This window comes from Pelophylax lessonae, assembly GCF_965119305.1.
Source record: "Pelophylax lessonae genome assembly, chromosome: 1".
Lineage (NCBI taxonomy): Eukaryota > Metazoa > Chordata > Amphibia > Anura > Ranidae > Pelophylax > Pelophylax lessonae.
This window is the reverse complement of record NC_138768.1, coordinates 122827429-122849948: the sequence shown is the minus strand read 5'-3', so window position 1 is coordinate 122849948 and position 22520 is coordinate 122827429. Positions and strand designations below refer to the sequence as shown.

The following is a 22520-nucleotide window of genomic DNA, read 5'->3' as shown; positions in this document are numbered from 1 at the left end:
AGGACCAGGCGGAAGCTGTGGTCATGTGAAGAATCAAACATTAAGGCAGTCCCTGACTCAGAGATTAGCCACTGTGCGGTGATAATGTGCAGAATTCCTCCATAAGATGTTTCGTCCCAACTAGTAACTATATACTTATACTGATGTATGTTTTGCATTCGGAGGCATATGCAGAGCCATTGCCCACTCCACCAGTCTAGTGTACCTCTGTTACAACACTCCCAGTAACTAAATAAAACCCAGACAGGCATAGCGTGGGTCTCCTGTGTGTCCTCAGTTAACTCTCTCCTTTCCATACCCAGTGATCAATCCTTAGATCTCCATGATGCTAGTCTGCTCCCGGGGACCAATTGAGACAGACAGCTAGGGAGAGAGTCTGAGCACTGACCCCCCCCCCCCGCTACTACAAGACCTGTCACCTAACTAGGTACCACACCAAACAACTGATTGTTGTAGCTGTTCTTCCCTATGGTTACCCAAGGGAACTACGTCCTTTTTTTTAGCCTTGCAGGTTAACCTCTTGTGGTGGTGTTAAGCATACCCCAGAGTGCTTTACAGCAGTGGTCCTCAACCCTGGCCTACAGGGCCCACTACCAGGCCAGGTTTGCAAGATAACTGAAATACATCCCAGGTGATATCATTTGCTGCTCAGTGATTGCAGTACTCTAGTCTGCATCTCCCCAAGGTAATACTTAAAATCTGGCCTGTTAGTGGGCCCTGAGGACCGGAGTTGAGGACCACTGCTTTACAGGACCCAGGTTCTTTAGGACCCAACATGCACCCCTTGAATAGCTTCAGACCAGACTCATGGCAGTTGAAACAACTTTTACTGAAAACTTGGCACAACATGGATAACATGTATAAATGTCTTTCTCCTACTACACTTAGCTGTGGCTGCCCCAGTGTACCTGCACAGGTGAAGTCTCTTTGGCAAAGGTCCATACTTGGCAAAACCTGAATGGAGAGGTTGTTGTTCTTGGGTGTTCCAATGAGTCGGCATTTGAAGGTGGACAACAGTTCCCAATAAACCTCTCCACAAATCCCATTCTTTCTCTAGCCCCAAGCCCCCTAGGACCCACAACCTTTTCCCTATTATAACACATGGAATGGAAGATGGACCCCAGAAATAGCCTGTGAACACATTCAGAGAAGGCGGCAAGAAACATTAACCCCTTCCCCCCTAACCTGGGCAGCCAAGTGCTAACTAAACATACAATCCAGTAGACCACCTGTTTATATGCTTGAAAGCTGGAGGCTGCCATAAGGAGCAATGAATGGAGTCACAGCACGCATGCACAGCAAGAAAGAGACCCGACCATGACATTTTCATTGCAAACACTGTGCAGCCCTGCTGGAATGGGAAGAAGGTGAGTACTTTACCAGGCTGACTACATTTAGTTGGGTGCAGGGATTAATTAAAGGATAACTGTGCTAAACATTCAGTAGTCCTTAAAAGTCCACCCATTGCAATCTCTTGTTCAATGAGAGTGTCCTTGCTGACCACTGAGGAACTTTAATTGGCCAGTGAAATGGCAGCTTCTAGGACTACCTGTTCATTGGTGTCATTCATTCTTAATGGCACCACAATGAACCTTCGCAAAGGTGGTGTATTGCCATGCATTGCACTGCCAAATTATGCTACATGCAGCTTTTTTTGTGTGTTTTGGTGGGTGAAGCAGCCCGTTTAAATGCATTTTGATTATCTAAGTTACAAATCAAACAGCTAATAATAGTTAGCTAACTTACAATGTTAATACATGAAAACATTAACATGGTAATTAATTATTTCTGTGCGGACAGAGCAAACACTATTAACATATTTCCTCTCAGGTTGAATGTTCGCCATACAGAATAGAGTGAAACAGAAAAATGCTACATTATTGCCACTAGATGGAGCTGAGGCTCATCGGAGATACATACTTCTTTACTAAATCCGTCCATTCCATCTAGTGGCCATAATGCTGTATTTTCATGAATCACTCTATTCTGTATGAATAACATTCGACCTTGAGAGAAAATAGCTTAATAACATTTGATTTTGCCCCTATTCGCACAGAATAAATGTACATGCAGTTTCAGGGGATGAATGGCTCTGAATATTTTTTACACACTCTTGTGTAAAACACTCTTGGTATTGGCCCACACTCTTAGTATTTTTAGACTAATGTCATTAACTGCTTGCCAACCATATAACATACTGTACATATACAGCGGCAAAGCGGCTCTTGTACATGATCCGGCACGTCTGGGTAGCGGGCACACACACGCACTGACTGTGGCCCAGCTAAGTTGTGATTAGACATGGCAGATGATGATCAGCGAGTGTGGTCCAATGGATGTCCGGGAAACAAACAGGACAGAGCTCTTCCTATGTAAACAAGGCAGAGCCTTGTTCTGTCAGCAGGGAAGCAATTTGTTTTCTTTCCCTGTAAAGCAGGGAATAAAATGCATCACTTCACTTTCCTTAGTAAAAGCACCACATAGTAAACACTAAAACACTGGCTAGGCACATATTTAACCCTTTGATCACCCCGCTGTTTAACCCCTTCCCATTAGTACAGTGACAGTGCATACTTTTAGCACTGACCAGTATATTAGTGTCATTGGTTCCCACAAAGTGTCAGAAGTGTCAGTTAAGCCTCGCACACACAATCAGATTATTGGACAAATTTTCATCAGTTTTTTTGTTGCATGCTAGTCTCATATCGAAAGTGAAGAGATAACTTTCATACAAAAACAGAATTCAACTTTCGGAAGTGATGTAATGTGTTGAATTGTTTTGTATGTATTTTTTCGTTTTTGAGCGTGCGTAGGCTTGCTCTAATGATTTTTTTCGGACGAAAACTGTACTAATTAACCACTTCCATACAGAGCAGTTACACCCCCTTCCTGCCCAGACCAATTTTCAGCTTTCGGCGCTCTCACACTTTGAATGATAATTACTCAGTCATACAACGCTGTACCCAATCAAATTTTTTATCATTTTTTTTCACACAAATAGAGCTTTCTTTTGGTAGTATTTAATCACCACTGGGTTTTTTATTTTTTTGCAATATAAGTAAAAAAAGAGCGAACATTTTGAAAAAAAAAACACATTTTGTTTTAGTTTCTATTATAAAATTTTGCAAATAAGTACATTTTTTTAAATAAATTTGGGCCAAAATTTATACTTCTACATATCTTTGGTAAAAATAACCCAAATTAGTGGTTATTATTTAGTCTGTGTGAAAGTTATAGAGTCTACAAGCTATGGTGCCAATCATTGAAAATTGATCACACTAGATGTACCGACAGCCTATCTAATTTCTTGAGGCCCTGAAATGTCAGGACAGTACAAATACCCCCCAAATGACCCCTTTTTGGAAACTAGACATTCCAGGGTATTTATGAGTTTGGTGAGTTTTTTGAAGTTGTAATTTTTTCCCACAATTCTTGGGAAAATTAAGAAATCATTTTTTTTTTTTACACAAAAATGTCATAATTACAAGTTATTTCTCACACACAGTGTATGCATACTTGCAATTACACCCCAAAATACATTCTGCTACTCCTCCTGAGTATGGTGATACCAAATGTGAGAGACTTTTACACAGTCTGGCTACATACAGAGGCCCAATATTCAAGGAGCACCATCAGGTGTTCTAGGAGCATAAATTACACATATAATTTCCTAATGACCTATCACACTTTTGAAGGCCCTGGAGCACCAGGACAATGGAATTACCCACAAAATGACCCCATTTTGGAAAGCAAACACCCCAATGTATATTCTATGAGGCATAATGAGTCTTTTGAACTTGTCATTTTTTTCCACAAGTTTTTGTAAAATGTGGAAAGAAAATGAAAACACATTTTTTTTTACACAAAGTTGTCAATTTATAGGATATTTCTAACACATAGCATTTACATAGCAAAAATGACACCCCAAAATACATTCTACTACTCCTCCTGAGTATAGCGATACCACATATGTGGGACTTTGTCACAGCATAGCCACATACAGAAGCCCAACATGCAAGGAGCACCGTCAGGTGTTCTAGGAGCATAAATCACACATATAATTTCATTACAACCTATCACACTTTTGAAGGCCCTGGAACCCCAGGACAATGGAAATACCCCCCCAAAATGACCCCATTTTAGAAAGCAAACACCCCCAACACATAATCTAGGAGGCATGGGCTGCAGATAGATACTCAGGTACTCTGATGGGCTGGAGCCAGGTACTCAGGTACACTGATCAGCTTCAGAAAGGTACTCGGGTACTCTGATGAGCTTCAGAAAGGTACTCGAGTACTCTGATGGGCTGGAGACAGGTACTCGGGTACTCTGATGACAGGTACTCAAAGTACCCGAATACCTGTCATCAGAGTACCCGAGTACCTTTCATCAGAGTACCCGAGTACCTGTCACCAGCCCATCAGAGTACCCGAGTACCTGTCATCAGAGTACCCGAGTACCCGTCATCAGAGTACCCGAGTACCTGTCATCAGAGTACCCGAGTACCTGTCACCAGAGTACCTGATGGGCTGGTGACAGGTACTCGTGTACTCTGATGGGCTGGTGGCAGGTAATCGGGAACTCTGATGGGCTAGTGACAGGTACTTTGATGGGCTAGTGACAGGTACTTTGATGGGCTAGTGACAGGTCCTCTTTATTGGGGGGGCAATCAGTGTGTTTTGGGGTGCACTGTAATTGGTAACTAGCTGTTACCACAATCTCCTCCTCACACAGGATCAGTGTATGAGGAGAACACGGTGACAGCTAGTTACCGTGTTCTCTGTTGACATTCTGTGACCGGCTGTGATTGACAGCCGGTCACGTGGTAAAAAGCCAATTTCATTGGCTCTTTACCTAGATCGGGGATGGGCTCTGTCCGAGGGACGAGCTTCGTCCCCGATCGCCGCGCTGCGCGCCCCCCACCCGAGGAAAGAACGAGTGGCTCGCGCTGGAGCCGCTCATGTGATCGGCTGTGATTGACACAGCCGATCACGTGGTAAACAACCAATTTACCTTGATCGGGGATGGGCTATGTTCGGGGGACGAGCCTCATCCCTGATCGCCACAAGGCAGTATGGAAGTGGTTAAACAAAAATCGGACGTTGTTTTCACGTATGATAAAAAGTTTATATCCTGCATGCACATCCAGTTTTTGTTGTCTGAAAATTCATGATCAGCTGTCAAAAGCAGCATACTAACGATCCTAAAATTGGCAAATCGTTTGTCGGACTAAACTCTACTTACGATTTTCTCGCGTGTACAGGCCTTTAGTGTGCGATTTGTCTGCCGCAATATAGCAGTCCCACTATAAGTCACTGATCACCACCATTACCAAAAATATGTAGCAGAATACATATTGGCCTAAATTGATGAAGAAATTTGTTTTATTTTACATTTTTTTTTTATTGGATGTTTTATAGCAGAATGTAAAAAATATTGTGCTATATTTTTTAAAAATTTTTTTCAAAATGGTTGAACTTTTTTTGTTTATAACGAAAAAAAAAAAAACCCCAGTGGTGATCAAATACCACCAAAAGAAAGCTCTATTTGTGGGACAAAATTTCATAAATTTACCTTATGTACAGCGTTGCATGACTGCACAAAATGTCAGTTAAGGTAACGCAGTGCCGTATCACAAAAAAATGGCTTGGTCATGAAGGGGGGGGGGGGGGTAAATCTTCCTGAGATCAAGTGGTTAAAGATATTGATATTAGGCCAAATCTAACATTCTCAGGCTGTGTTCCACATAGCAACCAATCAGGTTTCAACTTTCACTTTCCAGTACAGGTTAAACAAATGAAGGGATAATAATGACTTGTAGTGGAAATCAAAAAAGCTCTTCTTTCTGACATCTTCTAGAGACCCATGGATTATGTATCTATTCATTCAGTAATGGACATCCCTTCAGGCAGAACGGTCATCTTTATTTGATTATGTCCTGTATATTTCCCTGGCAGTGACACCAATGGCTGAGTGAAGTCAGTATCTGGCCAGTGTCCACACTCTGATGGCTGAAGGTGTTTGCAGGGAGAATATCATTCCTGAGCCGTGACTCTCACTCCTGGAAAGTTTCTCTGACTCATACAGTAGTGAGATCACCTTCTATCAGGAGCAGCACGGCTCGGCTCTTGCCTACAATGACATATCTCCAAAGCAAAGCCAGAGCATTGCACAGCCAACCTGCATCTACAGTATGTGTGATGTGATATTCCACTAACACCGGACTCCCAGCTTTATGCTTGTATACAGTAAAACCTTGGATTGAGAGGAACGTGGTTGGAGAGCGTTTTGCAAGAGAAGCAACATTTTTTCATAAATTTTGACTTGATAAAAAAGCGATGTCTTGATATACAAGTAGCGTCACCTCACAACTGAGTATAAAAGAGAAGAGAGGCGCCTCTAAGTGTAGAAATATAGTTACATTTAATGAAGGTTCAACACTTAGCAACTCACATGGTTGATGATTAACAGGCACATCTAAGTATGCATCCTCAAATTAAAGGATTGTGCTAAGTATTATAGATTCTACCTGATACCTACATCCCAAAACATTCAGAAAGGAAATTTTGGAACACCAAGGCCCATAAGGGGATTGGGTATTGTGGGCTATATGGGGACTTTTTTGGTATCGTACTCATATATACCAACACATAATTTTTATAAAAAACATTAAAACTTTATTTATTTACTGTTACAGATAAAATAATCCACATACAAATACATATTTAAAGGAACAACATGGCAATTGACAAAAATTTGACAGATATTGGAACCTCTCATATGTAAAACGTGCTAGGTGGGTCACTTGTGCTACCACCTACATCCTTGCCCAACGTGTTTCGCTAAAGCGCTTCTTCAGGGGCGGAGTAACGTAACAAGAGTCCTATTATCGTCTATCGTCTAAAGCATTATGAGAAATAATGTTAACAGATTTGTATTGTGGATTATTTTATCTGTAACAGTAAATAAATAAAGTTTATATGTTTTTTATAAAAATGATGTGTTGGTATATATTATGAGTACGATACCAATAAAGTCCCCCATATAGCCCACAATAACCAATCCCCTCATAGGCCTTGGTGTTCCAAAATCTCCTTTCTAAGTATGCATCCTCATAGACAGACCATCCTCCCCACCGCCATTGACATTATCCCTTCCATGCTGCACTCCAGAAGCCTAGCTTTGAGATAGCTCTACTCAAGGGTCGTCTTCCTGGTCACGACTGCAGATTGGCGGCGGTGAGAGACGGCGGTGAGAAGGACGGTCTATATGGAAAACTTTACCCCGGATGCCTGCATTCTTAGATGTGTGTGTTTTAATCATCAACCATTAAATGTAACCATTTTGCTTCACTTAGAGGCGCCTCTCTTCTCTTTAATACTCTGTAGTTCCTGCTGGATTTTGCTTCTAATCCCCTTGTGGAGGCGCCATTTATGGATGGACATTTTATGGTTACACAACCTATCACATTGCTATAATCTTTTTATATGGACTATAAACTGAAGGATTTATGAATAAATGGTTGTGGAACGAATCATCCGAGTTTCCATTATTTCTTATGGGAAAATTCGCTTTGATATAAGAGTGCTTTCGATTACAAGCACGTTTCTGGAACGATTATGCTCCCAATTCAAGGTTTTACTGTATAAGGGAATATACAGCCTTCCTTTCCATACAACATCTCAAATATAATCGAATGAAGAAGGTCCAGTACTCCAAATATGTCAAATAAAAACACCGCTCCATACTTTATTGTATAAAAACAGACCGCAGACTTGTTTATTGGTTTAAATAAATTACCATCACTTAAAAAACAGCTTTTTAAACATATACAGTATCTCACAAAAGTGAGTACGCCCCTCACATTTTTGTAAATATTTTATTATATCTTTTTATGTGACAACACTGAAGAAATGACACTTTGCTACAATGTAAAGTAGTGAGTGTACAGCTTGTATAACAGTGTCAATTTGCTGTCACCTTAAAATAACTCAACACACAGCCATTAATGTCTTAACCGCTGGCAACAAAAGTGAGTACACCTCTAAGTGAAAACATCTAAATTGGGCCCAAAGTGTCAATATTTTGTGTGGCCACCATTATTTCCCAGCACTGCTTTATCCCTCTTGGGCATGGAGAACACCAGAGCTTCACAGGTTGCCACTGGAGTCCTCTTCTATTCCTCCATGACAAAATCATGGAGCTGGTGAATGTTAGCGACCTTGCGCTCCTCCACCTTCCATATGAGGATGCCCCACAGATGCTCAATAAGGTTTAGGTCTGGAGACATGCTCGGCCAGTCCATCAACTTTACCCTCAGCTTCTTTAGCAAAGCAGTGGTCATCTTGGAGGTGTGTTTGGGGTTGTTATCATGTTGGAACACTGCCCTGCAGCCCAGTCTTCCAAGGGAGGGGATCATGCTCTGCTTCAGTATGTCACAGTACATGTTGGCATTCATGCTTCCCTCAATGAACTGTAGCTCCCCAGTGCCAGCAGCACTCATGCAGCCCCAGACCATGACACTCCCACCACTGTGCTTGACTGTAGGCAAGATACACTTGTCTTTGTACTCCTCACCTGGTTGCCGCCACACACGCTTGACACCATCTGAACCAAATAAGTTTATCTTGGTCTCATCAGACCACAGGACATGGCTCCAGTAATCCTTGTCCTTAGTCTGTTTGTCTTCAGCAAACTGTTTGAAGCCTTTCTTGTGCATCATCTTTAGAAGAGGCTTCCTTCTGGGACGACAGCCATGCAGACCAATTTGATGCAGTGTGCGGCGTATGGTCTGAGCACTGACAGGCTGACCCCCCACCCCTTCAACCTCTGCAACAATGCTGGCAGCACTCATACGTCTATTTCCTAAAGACAACCTCTGGATATGACTTTGAGCCCGTGAACTCAACCTCTTTGGTCGACCATGGCGAGGCCTGTTCTGAGTGGAACCTAACCCGTTAAACCGCTGTATGGTCTTGGCTACCATGCTGCAGCTCAGTTTCAGGGTCTTGGCAATCTTCTTATAGCGTAGGCCATCTTTATGTAGAACAACAATTCTTTTTTTTCAGATCCTCAGAGAGTTCTTTGCCATGAGGTGCCATGTTGAACTTCCAGTGGCCAGTATGAGAGAGTGAGAGCGATAACACCAAATTTAACACCCCTGTTCTACGTTTACACCTGAGACCTTGTAACAGTAATGAGTCACATGACACCGGGGAGGGAAAATGGCTAATTGGGCCCAAATTGGACATTTTCACATAGGGGTTTACTCACTTTTGTTGCCAGCGGTTTAAAAATTAATATCCGTGTTTTGAGTTATTTTGAGGAGACAGCAAATTTACACTGTTATACAAGCGGTGCACTCACTACTTTACATTGTAGCAAAGTGTTATTTCTTCAGTGTTGTCACATGAAAAGATATAATAAAATATTTACAAAAAATTGATAGGTGTACTCACTTTTGTGAGATACTGTATATGTACCGAGAGTGACCCTAACTTTTTTAAACATTTAATTCCACATAAAAATAATAATACAGCGTATACAATTGCGACACAAGTCTTATTGTATTTGAATGTTATAAAAAATTACCTTTCATTTTCGATCTGCAGCTCTGTCATTTTCTAAAAAATGCAATGCAATATGTTGTTCTGTACACAGAACGTGTACCGAATACCCCCCAGAAATATAATTTCCTCCTTGTGTGATTGGCTCACAGATTTACCCAGAAGTCTGCACTAAGATACAAGTCAGATTTTAGGCATCCCCTGCAAAACAAATGTCATTTTTGGTGAGATACTTCCAATAGGAAATCACGTCTAAAGGCATGAAGACCCTGCAGTTTTCCTCATTAGAGCCTTGCAAGTGCAGCAGCTGGTTGATAATTAGGAAACCACTCATATTAGATTAATTTTGTGCATGGACGCAGACAAACAAACAGCTCTTCCTTTAGAATAACAAAAGGTAGGAATCTGCAACAAAGTTTGTTAAAGTCTCTACAATGTGCATAGATACCCCAGAGGGGAAGTTTTTTTTCTCAACAAAAGTGGAGTTACTCTTTAAACAAGCAGAATTTTACCATAACTTTAACATAACTCGGCCACAGAGACTCAAACCATAAAACCATTTCACAATAAAATATTTCCAGGGTCTCCTTATGTAGAAACTACAAAAGAGACTCACAACATAAACTAGGCCGCCACAAGGGGAGGGGGTGGAGGGGTGAGAAGCTTCCCAGGTAGCTCTCTATGGAGACTGGCGACAGAATGTTCTGACAGCTCCTTTTTATAGGGACCTTCTGGAAACTTCTCTGAAGTCAGATGACCCTTCCTGACCTATCTTGGCTGACCCCAAAACGTCTCCAGTAGGTTCCTAAACAGCTGACCCTGACTGACCTATCAGATCACCCCTATAAAACTAAACCTAGGGGGACTTAAAACTGCCACTGCCGCAATCCAATGAGGGAAAGGGGGCCTTAAAGCAGACCCCTTTTTTCCTTCTTATGGGATCTGTAGGGGATTATGGCAAAATTAATCAGGAGGTGCAAAACTAGAGAAAGGGAAAACCAAGGGCAGTAACCTGTAATAACCAATTAGACTGAGGTTTCCTGAAGAAAGGTAACACGGCGATCTGTGGGTCAATGCCCTTTACAGAATATGTGTAGGCTCAATATGTACAAGCTAGGCACCTACTGAGAGAAATACTGTCAGGAGCAACGTGCAGTGTATGCTTTCATAGCCACTGGCATTATTCCAAAAATGAATTTTTCCATAGCAGATTTTTGGCTGCCCGTCCTGCTTATCTCCATTTGAGAAGGTATGGGTCAACAGTGTCATATAAAATATGGAATCCCAGTGTCTTTGTTGTAATAAAATAGCATATTCTTTATGCTTTAAATGCTCTTTGTACTTCCTTATTAATCCTTTCTTTGTACAGAATGGGGGAAGTACCCTGATAAACTAATATAAAGGAATCGGAAGTAAAGCTTCGTCTATGCTAAATGCTAAATTCCCTTATCTCTTAAAGCTGATCTCCAGCTTGATATAAAAACACCAATTATTGCAATTAATTAAAAAAATGTAAATTTTGACATTGAAGTGCAAGTAGCTGAATTTTGCTTTGTATTAGAATTAGTACACTAGAACTCAGATTAGGACCAGTCAACATTAGAACTCAGATTGAGGCCAGGCATGTGTGCTCTATGCACATGTACTGACAAGGAATAGACTTCGGGAATGAAAAGGAATGCAAAGGAATAAGTCTGTTAGTCAGCTGCTCTTTCAGTTTGTCCAATCACAGACCTCTGATGTCTTTTATTTCAGGCCGTCAAGTCAAAGACAGGACCTGGAGAGCATCTACGCAACTCCTTGTGGCACACAGGAGATACAAATGACCAAGTACGGCTTCTGTGGAAAGACCCTAGAAATGTTGGATGGAAGGACAAGGTCTCCTATCGATGGTTCCTACAGCACAGACCTCAAATTGGATATATTAGGTCAGTATATATATATATATATATATATATATATATATATATATAATTATATTAAATAAATACTTTAGTCTAACCTTTCTGTAAGCTGTAATGACAGTCTGTCAACCATTAACAAAAACTTATGAGGTTGGACTGTGATGAAAGCAACTGTTCCCTGATGAAAACTCACACAGTCTGCATGTGGGGACACACACACGCATCCACATGGATGTCAAATTGGGAGCAGCAGCTGTATACCTGTTTACATGAATAGGACTGCCCGCACATGAACACACGGAACACCTATGCATCCAATGCGGGCAAACATGGCCCTCATACGGGTGTACGATCAAGTACGCCTATGTGAATGAGGCCCTTATCACCCCAACTCAGTATAGCAGTAGCAAGGAACGTGCCCACGCACTGCAGTGCAGAATTGTGTGCATCGTGGTGCCCTGTATTTAAAAACATTTTATGCAATCAGACAATTCAAAAACACACCCTAGAACACAAAAATGCAATGAATGAATGCCTGTGCATTAACACAGTCTAAAGTGTGATTGGACCCTAAGATGTATAGTTTTTAATATAGACTGTATTTGACATGATAGTGAGAGTGTCAGTTCATTTACAGTAGAATCTCAATTTGAAAACTCACTTTCCAGGACACCTTTTTGCCTATACATTATAGAGTCAGCAAGTTGTTACCAGGAATCTTTGTACTTATTGTCTATTTCAGCTGCTGCACATTGACTTATTTTCCACTACTTGCAGGGCAAGGTTCTATGAAGGCAGTGAGCTGGTTGCTGATTCAGGGGTAACTGTGGACACCACAATGCGTGGAGGAAGACTTGGCGTGTTCTGTTTCTCACAAGAAAACATTATCTGGTCCAACTTGAAGTACCGCTGTAATGGTAAGTTATTCATAGTCTCAAAGAACCTGGGGCTGCTGATCCAAAAAGAAAGCGATCTTATAGTCAAAGGTTGTCTATGACAGGAATTGTATTGCACACAGATATATGTTTGGATTCTAGCTCCTTATAGGACATTGATTTGTATCTCATTCTTGCCTTCAAGCTAATTTAAACCAAACCTAGAATAACTAGGAAACTTATTGTGCAAAGCCAACTCCTACAGTGGCTCACTGTCCATTTGATTGCTAAACAATTACAATGGATTTTAAATTTTCTGGCCACATGGTCCCATGTATTTTATACCTGTAGCCACTTATGCTCCATCAGTTTTGGCAACATGCAAATCTGGCCAAATATATTTATTTTGTAGGTTCCTATAGTTGCATAACTATGATGATGACCATTCAAATTTGTTCCTATTTTGCTGGAGATTGCAGTTTAAGGATCTGATCCTGCCTTGCTGAAATCTGCAGACCTAGAATCTGTTGCTATCTTACTGGAGCTTACAGACTTAAGCTGGCCATACTGTCAGCCAGTGGGCTGATCGATAAAACAATTAGCAGATTCCTCCATCCACAGAAACAAGATGGATGTAGCAATCCCTCCTGCCAAGACATTATCTTCTGACAGCAGAATCTGCTATAGTCAGAATACACAGATCAGCAGCTGCAGCTGATTGGTTACAGACACTGATTGATGGAATATTTTCCAACATGTCCCTTTGATAGAAATTGATTAAACAATTGACAATCAACTTCTGTTGTGCAAAGCAGCGTACACATTGATCGAAATTTGGCTGGTGCCTGCTGGTCCGCACGAAGTTTGATTGTTGTATGACTAGCTTAAAGTAGAACTATAGGCAGAACTTTTCATTTTGGATAGAGTAAGGGAGGGTTATAAGACCTGTAAGTTTATTTTTTCACCATCTGTGTCCCATTGCAGAGATTTAGGCCCCGTTCACATACAAGCGACGCTACTTCGCACCGCGACCTCCGAGGTCGTGGTGCGAGCAGCGCGCCGCGACCTCGGAGCGGCCGCCACGGACTTCATAAGATTGAAGTCTATGGCGGTCGCCTCCTGGTTGCCCCAAAGAAGCTCCGGACCCTTTTTCTAAGTCTGAGCGACTTGTGTCGCTACTATTAGAACGGGTCCGCAGCTTCCCTATGGGAGGCGACCTACGGCGACCTGTGAGGCGACCAGGTCGCTTTACAGGTTGCCTTAGTGTGAACGGGGACTTACCTTCTCTTCCTGTCCCATAGCCAAACAGGCAGTGAGAGGAAATCCCTGCAAATTAAAGGAATTCCTTGGGGACCTCCAGGGCACCAGAACTAGTGCACCATTGGAAGATTTCCCCTCTATTACTTTTCTGGGGTCAATTTATTTTCCTTTCACTTCCAATGATAATGGTAAACAGGACAAAAAGAAATGGTGAATCTCCATAACAGGGCACTGACAGCAAATACAACTGACAGGGGTTTTAACCCATCTCCACTCTATCCAAAACCTTTAGTTATACTTTAAGACTCACCATACATCAACTGTTTATACTAATTTTGTAAAATCAATTTTAGATTTACCAGAGCTATGTAATATGAGGACCTACCTAAACTATCCAATCAATGTATATCCAATTAGGCACGCCCTCGCACTATATGCTTGTTGGGGATTGTACAATCAGACTGCCTTAAAGCTGGGTACACACCAATATTTTTTTTTTCATTCAACCCCTCGGGTTGAATGGAAAAAAACAAACTGTCAGCTCTGGTCAGAGGTGTTGTACTAACCATGCAAGGTTAGTTGAGTAATTTCCCCGCTGAGCTGTTGTACTGTGACCAGTGGCGGCTGGTGCTCAAAATTTTTGGGGGGGGCGCAAACAGAAAAATTTAATAGGCATTGCTTTGCGGGAAAAAGCAATGCCTAAAAAAAATTTGCGTGACTTTGAGATCACAAATGTGTGAAAGGGGCCTTCAGTAATCAAAGTATAGTGTGCCCCCTTTCAATACAGAGTGACCAGCGTGCCCCCTTTCAATGCAGAGTGACCAGCGTGCCCCCTTTCAATGCAGAGTGACCAGCGTGCCCCCTTTCAATGCAGAGTGACCAGCGTGCCCCCTTTCAATGCAGAGTGACCAGCGTGCCCCCTTTCAATGCAGAGAGACCAGCGTGCCCCCTTTCAATGCAGAGAGACCAGCATGCCCCCTTTCAATGCAGAGAGACCAGCGTGCTCCCTTTCAATGCAGAATGACCAGCGTGCCCCCATTCAATGCAGAATGACCAGCGTGCCCCCATTCAATGCAGAATGACCAACGTGCCCCCTTTCAATGCAGAATGACCAACGTGCCCACTTTCAATGCAGAGAGACCAGCGTGCCCCCTTTCAATGCAGAGAGACCAGTGTGCCCCCTTTCAATGCAGAGAGACCAGCGTGCCCCCTTTCAATGCAGAATGACCAGCGTGCCCCCTTTCAATGCAGAATGACCAGCGTGCCCCCTTTCAATGCAGAATGACCAGCGTGCCCCCTTCAATACAGAGAGACCAGTGTGTCCCCTTTCAATGCAGAATGACCAGCGTTCCCCCATCCAATGCAGAGTGACCAGTGTGCCGTGCCCCCTTTCAATGCGGAGTGACCAGCGTGCCCCCTTCAATGCAGAGAGACTTACCTGCAGCGGCAGCTTCTCCACAGTTCCCCGCATCTCCTCGAGTCCTCCCACTTCCTCCTCGGCCAATGGCATGCGTTCGCCTTTCGGCCAATCAGGAAGCGGGTCTCGGACCCGCTTCCTGATTGGCCAGGAGGAGGATCCGTGTGACAATAGCGAATTTTTATCCGCTATTGTCACACAATGGGTCCACCCTTTCCTGAAGCCTATTACAGCCTCTGGCTCTAATCAGGTGATTAAAAAAAAAACCCATTGGACTTCATGCATCCGGCGCCCCGCATGTAGATTAGGGGGCCAGATGCATGGATAGGGGGGGTGGCGCCCCCAACGCACCAGCCGCCATTGACTCTGACAGCATGCTTGTTCGACGCGACTCTGCCCCCTCCTCTCTCTATAATAATTGGCTTACTGACTGTGATTGACAGCAGTCAGGAGAGTCCCCGGAGAGCTGATGTTCTCGTTCACATCTCTGGATCGTGATGGGGCTCAGGTCAGGATTTTGGGGCCTGGGGGAGCTGCTGCACACAGAAGGTTTTTTTACCTTCATGCATAGAAGTTTTCATACTTTAGCCTTTAGAACCACTTGAAGGTTCCTGCCACCTTCAGCCATTTTAAGAAACTGTGGGCCCAGGGCAGACATCCTATCATGCCCCACAAGAGACAAGGTATGCCAGTACCAAATACAGAAAGGCAGAAAGTGTGAAAGCTAGAGGCTCCACATTCTGACTATTCCAAGCTTTGCATGGTCCCTCCTCTTCTGCAGGTTCTGTGTGGGAGGTCACAAACACTTTTATTTATTTAATACATTGATGATCTGAAGACAAAAAGCTTCTGTGGTGCTCTCTCTGTAGAACACCCACAATGCCCTGTGACACCACTGTCATGGGAGCACACAATATTAAACTTTTATTTGTAAAACATATATACCAAAAGAAAAGTGTAAAAAAAGTGTAACAAAAAAAAAAAAACAACTTGACCCAAAACCATTATACGGTAATTAGTATCATTTCAAATTTTATTTAAGATTTTCCTTGATAAATTTTGTAACTTTATTCCTTTTTATGCATTTTCACATAGCATTAATCGATTTCTCTTCTTAATTTCCAGACACCATCCCAGAGGATTTTCAAGCTTTTCAAGCTCAGCAGTTTACATCTTAAAGCAATTCAGAACCAGAGAGGGCGTTTATTTTTTTCTGTTTTGATGTAATCTTGGTTTTATTTGTTAATAAGAACACAGAATCTGATGTAACAAAGTTTTTTTTATACCTACTGTACATGAATGTATGTGAAATAAGATACAATAAAGAAACTTTTAAAGTTACTGAATAGTGTTGTAATGTCAGTGTACCCTGACAATTTATTGTTGAGCAGCACGATTCTGGATACAATGAGAATCACAATTTCTTTGCTTAGAATAAAGTTCACAATTCTCAGCGTAACATCATCTTTCAACTTATACAAAACAATTGGGCTAACTTTACGGTTTAGTTTTTTTAAATTCATTGAAGTATAATTTTTCCCCAAAAATTGAGTTTGAAAAACCGTTGGGCAAATACAATGTGACATAAAATATTGCAATGACCACCATTTTATTTTCTAGGGTCTCTGCTAAAAAATACATATATAAAGTTTGGGGGGTTTAAAGTAGTTTTGTGAGCAAGGAAAGGTTCTGCAGTCGTTACATGATACGTGGAAATGCTGGATTAGGATTGTGAGGGAGATGAATCGAGATTGTGATTTTTTTTTTAACGATTTATTGTGCAGCTGTAATTCATTAAGAGTTAATATTTGTGCCTATTATTGATTGTTGTCTTTGTAACCATCAGAGAATTTTTTCTTGACTTTATATCCCAGAGACACATGAGGAAGTGATTGAAAAACCTCCTTAAAGAAGAAAACCCACATTTGACATCTCCCAACATAACAGATGTCCCAATTGGAAGATATTCGCTCTTCTCACGTTACTGCGTTCATTTTCTGTACAGATAGGCTCCAAAACAGATAGAAAGTTTGAACCTTCCAACCGGGATAGAGACAGCTAAAAAAAACGGACAAAGGGTTTTTAGCCCCCATTCACATCGGACATGTCAAATCGAAGCCTATTGCCAGCAACGGCACTGTCTGAATCGGTGCGATGCCGACTTTACGTCACTGCACCGATTCCCAAAAGCAGTTCCTGCACTACTTTTGGCGACTTGGGCAGTGCTGTATTTTGGCCTAGGCCAACAAGGCCCAGGCCTAGGGTGGCACTTTCCAGGGGGGCAGCAAAATAGCTGCCCCCACCTCCAACTGAGAGTCTATTGGCCACTCTTTGCTAGAGCTGGCTGGCATCTAGCAACCAGTGATGTCACAGCCGTGACTCCCTTGCAATGGCCATAATTCAAAGTGGAGGAGGATTTAACTTCCTCCTCCTCCGCACCTAGTCCTCATGGGGCCCAAAGAGTCCTGCCAGTCCGGTGACAGTGGGGTGCAGGGCAACAAAGCAAAATCCACCAATCCACCACCGACAGCAGCTACTGCTGCTGAGTTGCGGCATCTTCACACAGAGCGGGCAGCCGGCTGGCCCTGGAGGCTGGCTAGAACTGAGAACCTGCGAGGGAGAAGACCTCCCTGTCCTAAGCAGCAGCAGGTGGAGCATCCCTAGTGCCCCCAAGAGCCTGCACTCCTCAAACCTCCTCTCCCCTCCCAACTGGGACATCAACAGGCTGACCGAGGGCCCAAAAGATGAGGACGGGCAGGAGGTAGGTGCATCACACACACCTACCCATAGACAGGGGGAACAGGAGGGACTGCAGGCAGGGCTAGGGGGTCTCCCACCCCTCCTCTCTCTCTCTCTCTCACCCGCCCCCTCTCTCTCTCATCCTCCCTCTCTCTTTCTCATCCCCCCTCTCTCACACCCTCCCTCACCCATCCCCCTCTCTCTCTCTCCCACCCCCTCTCGCCCACCCCCCTCTCTCTCTCTCACCCCCCTCTCATGTGATCTCAGAGGTTATTGCTGGGACTTGTAGTCCTTCAATTTTGGAGGGAGTCACATTCGTTAAACAGGAAGGGGTGGGCAAATTTAAATAGGATGGGGGGCGCCCAATTTTAGTCTTGCCTAGGGAAGCACAAAACCAAAATACACCACTGGACTTGGGGGGCGATTTCAATAGACATCTATGCATGAACCTGCACAGATACAGTGGGTACGGAAAGTATTCAGACCCCCTTAAATTTTTCACTCTTTGTTATATTGCAGCCATTTGCTAAAATCATTTAAGTTCATTCTTCTTCCTCATGAATGTACACATAGCACACCATACTGACAGAAAAACACAGAATTGTTGACATTGTTGCAGATTTATTAAAAAAGAAAAACTGAAATATCACATGGTCCTAAGTATTCAGACCCTTTGCTGTGACACTCATATATTTAACTCAGGTGCTTTCCATTTCTTCTGATCATCCTTGAGATGGTTCTACACCTTCATTTGAGTCCAGCTGTGTTTGATTATACTGATTGGACTTGATTAGGAAAGCCACACACCTGTCTATATAAGACCTTCCAGATCACAATGCATGTCAGAGCAAATGAGAATCATGAGGTCAAAGGAACTGCCTGAAGAGCTCAGAGACAGAACTGTGGCAAGGCACAGATCTGGCCAAGGTTACAAAAATATTTCTGCTGCACTTAAGGTTCCTAAGAGCACAGTGGCCTCCATAATCCTCAAATGGAAGACGTTTGGGACGACCAGAACCCTTCCTAGAGCTGGCCGTCCAGCCAAACTGAGCTATCGGGGGAGAAGAGCCTTGGTGAGAGAGGTAAAGAAGAACCCAAAGATCACTGTGGCTGAGCTCCAGAGATGCAGTCAGGAGATAGGAGAAAGTTGTAGAAAGTCAACCATCACTGCAGCCCTCCACCAGTCGGGGTTTTATGGCAGAGTGGCCCGACGGAAGCCTCTCCTCAGTGTAAGACACATGAAAGCCCGCATGGAGTTTGCTAAAAAACACCTGAAGGACTCCAAGATGGTGAGAAATAAGATTCTCTGGTCTGATGAGACCAAAATAGAACTTTTTGGCTTTAATTCTAAGCGGTATGTGTGGAGAAAACCAGGCACTGCTCATCACCTGTCCAATACAGTCCCAACAGTGAAGCATGGTGGTGGCAGCATCATGCTGTGGGGGTGTTTTTCAGTTGCAGGGTAAGGACGACTGGTTGCAATCGAGGGAAAGATGAATGCGGCCAAGTACAGGGATTTCCTGGACAAAAACCTTCTCCAGAGTGCTCTGGACCTCAGACTGGGCCGAAGGTTTACCTTCCAACAAGACAATGACCCTAAGCACACAGCTAAAATAACGAAGGAGTGGCTTCACAACAACTCCGTGACTGTTCTTGAATGGCCCAGCCAGAGCCCTGACTTAAACCCAATTGAGCATCTCTGGAGAGACCTAAAAATGGCTGTCCACCAACGTTTACCATCCAACCTGACAGAACTGGAGAGGATCTGCAAGGAGGAATGGCAGAGGATCCCCAAATCCAGGTGTGAAAGACTTGTTGCATCTTTCCCAAAAAGACTCCTGGCTGTATTAGATCAAAAGGGGGCTTCTACTAAATACTGAGCAAAGGGTCTGAATACTTAGGACCATGTGATATTTCAGTTTTTCTTTTTTAATAAATCTGCAACAATGTCAACAATTCTGTGTTTTTCTGTCAGTATGGGGTGCTATGTGTACATTCATGAGGAAGAAGAATGAACTTAAATGATTTTAGCAAATGGCTGCAATATAACAAAGAGTGAAAAATTTAAGGGGGTCTGAATACTTTCCGTACCCACTGTATCTCTCAAATCACCCCCGAAGTCGGACTGAAATGCCGAGTTGAAATTGTGCGAGTTCAGCTGAACTTGAACGATTTCAAACCCGCATTGAGTGTGAACCTAGACTAATCCTTCCCTGCTTAATCCAAAGCAGTAAAATATGTTTTGGCTGGAGTTGTTCTTTAAAAATGCCATAGGTTTATTCCTGTATAACTAAAGGCTGATCAGTAGGTTTCATTAATGGTAAGGCCATCAATCCAACAAGCACCTTTTTATATATACTTGTGGCCATAGTTCCATGATTGCAGGTTATATAGCATGCTGTTTATGGTACTGACTGGGTCCATTGATGTGAGACGTGTGCCAACATCTGCAAACTGGAACAGAGCTGCTTAGGATTCTTTTCATAAACTCAGCTCTGACCAGTGACTGTTCCTTGGAAGACAGCTGGAGGAAAGGAGTACAGTTTGTATTCTGTTGCTAGAATACGGCAGGACAGACCACATGCTGATGACAGCTTTCTATTCACGTCAAAAGGAATGTCAAGTTATAGTAAAGCCATCATTTTATTGCATGTACCATAGAACAGACAAACCACTAAAGACTATTGCTTAAATATGGTTTTATAGGAAAAAGTTATTTTGTAACACAAATGTTCTTAGTCTATGCAGTATATAAAATAGCCCACATTCAAAAACCTCTATGTTTCTGTTCAGTAAAAAACAATAATCCTGCGCACTAGTGAATAGAAGAAGAAAGCTGCAAGCAAAAAAAAAGTTTTAAAACACTTTTCAAAGACAAAATAAAAAAATTGCTACTTTTGAAATAGTGATGTCACCCCCTATACAATCTTAACACAATGGAATTAAAACTCAGTGTGAATTCTACATACACAAAGTAATACACAGTTGGGCAAAAAAGTATTTAGTCAGCCACCAATTGTGCAAGTTCTCCCACTTAAAAAGATGAGAGAGGCCTGTAATTTTCATCATAGGTATTCTTCAACTATGAGAGACAAATGAGAAAAAAAATCCAGAAAATCACATTGTCTGATTTTTAAAGAATGTATTTGCAAATTATGGTGGAAAATAAGTATTTGATAAATAACAAAAGTTCATCTCAATACTTGGTTAAATACCCTTTGTTGGCAATGACAGAGGTCAAAGGTTTTCTGTAAGTCTTCACAAGGTTTTCACACACTGTTGCTGGTATTTTGACCCATTCCTCCATGCAGATCTCCTCTAGAGCAGTGATGTTTTGGGGCTGTCGCTGGGCAACACAGACTTTTAACTCCTTCCAAAGGTTTTCTATTGGGTTGAGATCTGGTGGCTAGGCCACTCCAGGACCTTGAAATGCTTCTTACAAAACCACTCCTTCATTGCCCGAGTGGTGTGTTTGGGATCATTGTCATGCTGAAAGACCCAGCCACGTTTCATCTTCAATGCCCTTGCTGATGGAAGGAGATTTTCACTCAAAATCTCATGATACATGGCCCCTCTCATTCTTTCCTTTACCCGGGTCAGTCATCCTGGTCCCTTTGCAGAAAAACAGCCCCAAAGCATGATGTTTCCACCCCCATGCTTCACAGTAGGTATGGTGTTCTTTGGATGCAACTCAGCATTCTTTCTCCTCCAAACACGAGTTGAGTTTTTTTTTTTTAATGGGCAATCCCATGTGACGTGGAAGAAGGTGTCCACCGCCTGCTGACATTTAGAGCACAAGTCCGATTGGGTGCGGTATATTCGAGCAAAACGTTGCGGGGTATAGTATGCCCTATGTACAAATTTTAATTGGATGAACTGATCCCTGGCCGAGATGACCGTAGGTATGTAGTGAGGGATGCACTGATCCCAGTCCTCCTCCAACAGCTCAGGGATATCCTGTTGCCACTGTCGGAGCAGGAGGGGGTCACGTTCTAGCCTTCCACACGTGAGGCGGAGATAAATAGAAGACAGTAGTTTATCCGCATTACGCGTGGTCAAGAATCGCTCCACCGTGTGAGGAACAATCTCAAGAGGCGCTGGGAACTGTGCCTGTATCGCATGTTTGAGCTGTAAATACCGAAATACCGAAATAGCATTGGGGACGGGAGCTGAAATTTATCACGCAAAGTCTGGAAGGATAGGCATAATGTGTTGCAACATAATCACCCCGTAGTGTGCCCACACGCTAGGGTCGGGAATGGATCGGAGGTGGTACAACCTAGGGTTACCCCACAAAGGTGTGTAAGGCAGGGCGGTTCCGGCCTCACCCGTGGCTCCCAACATTTGCTCCCACACCCGTACCACAGTCCTCATAGAGGGCGTCGCCCGGGGAGCAGCACCCACCCCCCTGTAAACCAGGTTCGTCAATGCAGCGTAAGAGCCCATAATCGCAGCTTCAAGGTTGACCGCTGGGTTGGATCTATTTGGGCAAACCACCAGCGGAAAGTAACTAGTACTGCAGCCCAGTAGTATTTCTTGAAACACGGCAGGGCTAGTCCTCCTGCAGACAAGGGTAGCTGCAGCTTCCATCTAGCTATGCGAGGAACAGCCCCAGCCCACATGAAGGAAGAAATAACAACCTCCAGTCTACTGAAGAAGGACGCTGGGATGGGAGCAGGGGTATTCCCGAAACACATATAGAAATTTAGGGAGAAAGGTCATCTTCAATAAATTGACGCGCCTCACCGACTTTAGAGGA

At 43.0% G+C, this 22520-nt stretch overlaps 1 protein-coding gene across 1 annotated transcript in view; it reads left to right on the top strand.

Moving 5' to 3' along the window:
* Positions 1–16363, top strand: part of THBS4 (thrombospondin 4) — a 123531-nt gene extending 107168 nt beyond the window's left edge. Inside the window, exons 20-22 of the mRNA XM_082259025.1 lie at positions 11322–11494; positions 12248–12387; positions 16148–16363. Coding sequence (XP_082115151.1) covers positions 11322–11494; positions 12248–12387; positions 16148–16200 — 366 coding nt within the window. The 3' untranslated portion in view covers positions 16201–16363. The remainder of the gene's footprint in view (positions 1–11321; positions 11495–12247; positions 12388–16147) is intronic.
* Positions 16364–22520: the final 6157 nt, after the last annotated feature.